This window comes from Pelobates fuscus, chromosome 3 (genome assembly GCF_036172605.1).
Source record: "Pelobates fuscus isolate aPelFus1 chromosome 3, aPelFus1.pri, whole genome shotgun sequence".
In the NCBI taxonomy this organism is placed as follows: domain Eukaryota; kingdom Metazoa; phylum Chordata; class Amphibia; order Anura; family Pelobatidae; genus Pelobates; species Pelobates fuscus.
In genome coordinates, this window is record NC_086319.1 from 407,456,115 (window position 1) to 407,460,314 (window position 4,200).

Below are 4,200 nucleotides of genomic sequence, written 5' to 3' on the forward strand. Positions count from 1 at the left end.
GAATGGTTCTTATCTGCCGCCACATTCTATGTTTCTATCCAGAAGCTTTTTTCTAGTTTTTAGGACCAGAATGCTCAAGGTCAGGAAACTCTGACTCAAATTTGGATTCTCAGTCTGATGTCGTCAACGTTCCTAAAGGAAATTCAAAGGAGACAGTGGAAGGCCACGAAGACTCTAAATTCCCTTGACGAGTAAGAGTAATCTGGAACCTCCAAGGGAAATTCCAGTATGTCCAGACCTATTATTACAAGGTCCCTTGACACACCAAGATCCTTAAGATCTGGTGTTGAGGCTGGTGTCTCTAGAAATATAGGCAACCCTAAGATGGTCATTAAGATCCTCTTACAGTCCTATACATACTTTACAGATTACAAACTTGGCATGCATTTGTCTGTTGGTCTCACGAATAGAGGTTGGAATTACTCCTCAATCAGGCCTTTATATGGTCTGAATTATAACACTCTAGAGGAGCACAGATTGGCACTTTCCACATGGATGGGTACCCATTGAGCTTTGTTTCATGCAAACAGCAATTAAATTCAAGCCTCCACTGAGGGTGTTGAAGTACATATGTGACCTACCTCTGGTCTTACAGGCTCTGACTAAACCACCATTCAAACCACTAGCAGGAGCTTCCATGGTGTCAGCACAGAAAGTGCTGTTGATGGTGGCTGATTCCTGAGCAAGGTGAATGTGTGAGCTCCAGGCTTGATACTGTCTACCTCCATTCACTAATTTTCAACTGGATATTGCTATCTTCCAGCCCCAGAGCCCCAGAGCCCCAGAGGTCCTGCCTAAGGTGAATGCTTATCAATGTCATTTTCTACCTGTACTGAGGGGTACCCATTGAGTATTGGAGCCCCTGGTGCTTTGCTTCATGTAAGCAGCAATTAAACTCAAGTCTTCACTGAGGGTGTTGTGAAGTCCATATGTGACCTATCACTGGTCTTACAGGCTCTGACTAAACCATCATTCAAACCTATAGCAGGATCTTCCATGATGTTAGCACAGATGGTGCTGTTGCTGGTAGCAGGGTGAATGTGTGAACTCTTGATCACTGAAGTTCACTGAATTTCAACAGGATATGGTTGTCTTGCATTTTACACCAGAGGTCCTGCCTAAAGTGGAAGTTTTTCAATGCCATTCTCTACTTGTAGCAAAGGGTTTTGGGACACTCTCCACTAGTGCAGTTGCAGCATTGTGGGCTTCCATGGCAATGTTCTCTGCTGAAATTTTGTAAAGTTGCCATTTGTACCTCTTTGAACTCATTTGTCCAGCATTACATACTGGACATTGTAGCAATCAACATCAGTGTCAGAGATGCAAACGTGTTCCTGACACTATATTTAACTGCCTAATATGTAATGTTTATGTGGCAATATTCTAAAAATAACTAAAACAATAATATTGATTTTGATTATACCACTTTTTACCTGGGGAACTTAAATGCACACTTTTTTCATTTTACTTGTATGTATGTTTACTGAGTTTTTAATATCTATCCAAATATATAAAATGTTCACAGGCAAAGAAAGTAAACACATTTTTAATTGCAATTTAGTTTATATTTTTCAGATATAGACATATTGAATATATACATACATAGTGTAAATGATTAATATTAGTCTCACAGTTGAATAACCAGATTGTCCCATACTGTTCTTCTACAACTATTTATATTATTATGCTCAGTGGGTTATGATAATATATTTAAGTACTTTTCTCAGTGCTGCCCTAATTTCATGGTTACTAAAAATATATATTATGGGATTTGCTAATGGTGTCCCTACAATGTACAACAAAGATCTGAACTTATTGACATTGACAGAGTCTTCCCCAGATGGAAACATATAAACTATCATAAGAGTCACGTAATAAGTGCACACAGAGATAAGATGGGAACTACAGGTGGAGATGAACTTTCTCCTTCCAGTTTTAGAAGAAATGTTAATTAATGTAAATGAAATTAAAATGTAGGTGATGACAATAAAAACAAATGGGACGAATATCACATTGATTGCGAGGTAGAAATCCATTGTGGTTAAAAGTGATGTGCAAGAAATAGATAGTGCCACTACGGGACCAAAGTCGCAGAAGAAATGGTCTGCATAATTGAGACCACAAAATTCCAAATGCCAAATTATCACAAATTCACTGGATGCTAAAATAAAAACTAGGAACCAGGACCCAGAAACTAGTGTGAGACAAACATTAGGAGTCATTATTAAAGTGTAACTGAATGGTTGGCGAATTGCTAGGTATCTATTGTAGGACATCACTGAAAGGAGAAAACACTGCACAAAACCAGAAATAGTAAAAAGATAGAGTTGAGTTAAACAGCTAGCAATAGGCACAATCCTTTCTTCCATTATTATAATATTTAGTGTAAGTGGCATAACAATTGTGGTGAGAAACACATCAGCTAAAGCTAAGTTTTTGAGGAAGTAAAACATTGGAACATTGAGATTATTATTATTATTATTGCCATTTATATAGCGCCAACAGATTTCGTAGTGCTTTACAATATTATGAGAGGGGATTTAACTATAAATTGGACAATTACAAATAAACTTACGGGAACAATAGGTTGAAGAGGACCCTGCTCAATCGAGCTTACATTCTATAGGAGGTGGGGTGTAAAACACATTAGGACAGGAATTTGCAGTCAAATAAGGTGGGATGCCCTTTAGGAGAGGGCAAGAGACAGGTATGTGAGGTAGAGGTTAGTCTTGGAGGCCATAAGCTTTCCTAAAGAGATGGGTTTTAAGGCACTTCTTAAAAGATGCAAGACTAGGGGAGAGTCTGATGGCGGTAGGCAGGCTATTCCATAGGAAGGGAGCCGCCCGCGAGAAGTCCTGCAAGCGTGTGTTGGCCGTACGGGTGCGGACAACGGACAGGAGGTGGTCACGGGCAGAGCAGAGAGACCGAGAAGGGACATACCTATGGATCTGTGAGGAGATATAAGAGGGGCTAGAGTTGTTCAGTGCTTTATAGGTGTGAGTTAGTACCTTGAATTGACTCCTATAGCATACAGGAAGCCAATGTAAGGACTGGAAGAGGGATGAGGTGTGAGAGAAAGGACTAGAGAGGAAAATCTGTCTAGCAGCAGCGTTCATTATGGACTGGAGGGGTGCAGTACGGCGTTTGGGAAGACCAATCAGGAGAGGGTTACAATAATCCAAAGATGGTCGATGGTTATCACCAGTATGATGATGAGAAGATTTCCACACAGTATTGCAGTGTAGATTAGTAGGAACAGCATGAAGAGAAGGCCTTTTAGATTGTATAAACCAGGAAACCCTAAGAGCAGAAACTCTGGAACTTGAGTCTGGTTATCCTCACACATTGTATAAACATAGAAAGTGGGCAGAGAATTTGATGGTCGTTTTCCTAGAAAAAATAAAAATAATTGTTGGTGTCAGATTGAAGACAGACCAGTTGGTTTTATCTCAGTTTATTGTGTTAGAAAGTTAGTCAGGCAATTGGTGCCTAAATAAAATAGTAAATAGTAGGTATTTAGACTCCAATATGGAGTCTCTCTTTTCCGATCAGAAAATTGGAGGTGCAGCGCTTCTGTAATCCTTGACAAGGTATATGTGAAGAGAACCAGAGAAGGAATAATAGTGTAGCATTTAAAACTGTAGTGGTGATAAGTAAAATAAAAGATGTGCACTCACACTTTCTTGGAGCTTCAATACAGCTCCAGTTTATGCCGGGTGGAATAATCCCCGCCTATGGATAAAGTGCAGAGGCAATTCTTCAAGTTATAGGTGTGTTAGGGGGTATCCTCATAAAAAACAAACAAATAAAAATCGTATATGGTGAAGTATGTAAAGCTATGAAGCAAGGGTAGGTAAAAACTATAAAATGTGCACTCACGTGTAATGGAGCCATAAAACCTGGCTCCTCTGATAGCGCTTGAAGTGGTATGACCCCTACTCAAGGATACAGGTGTAAATGCAAATGTTCTGTTTGTTTATCTCCACATATACATGGAGGGAAGAATTTGTATTTACACCTGTATCCTTGAGTGGGGATCATACCACTTCAAGCGCTATCAGAGGAGACAGGTTTTACGGATCCATTACACGTGAGTGCACATTTTATAGTTTTTACCTACCCTTGCTTCATAGCATTAGAACAATCCTAATTGCTTTGAGAAATGCAGGATTGTCCTAGAAGAGAAAATGTAAACCACAT

General features: G+C 39.5%; 1 protein-coding gene across 1 annotated transcript; it reads right to left on the bottom strand.

Moving 5' to 3' along the window:
* Window positions 1-1,688: 1,688 nt before the first annotated feature.
* LOC134601982 (olfactory receptor 1361-like) lies at window positions 1,689-3,346 on the bottom strand. The gene is made up of 2 exons (XM_063446485.1): window positions 3,187-3,346; window positions 1,689-2,467 (listed from the first exon to the last, which is right to left on the bottom strand). The coding sequence occupies exons 1-2, from the start codon at window positions 3,344-3,346 to the stop codon at window positions 1,689-1,691; spliced, it is 939 nt and encodes a 312-aa protein (XP_063302555.1).
* Window positions 3,347-4,200: the final 854 nt, after the last annotated feature.

What these genes read in the sequence shown, in the direction of transcription:
- LOC134601982 (XM_063446485.1), bottom strand. Translation starts at nt 3,346, where the DNA reads ATGTGTGAGGATAACCAGACTCAAGTTCCAGAGTTTCTGCTCTTAGGG. An exon ending in ACTGGTGATAACCATCGACC is followed by an intron (nt 2,468 to 3,186) that starts ATCTTTGGATTA and finishes ATAATAATAATA; the next exon opens with ATCTCAATGTTCCAATGTTT.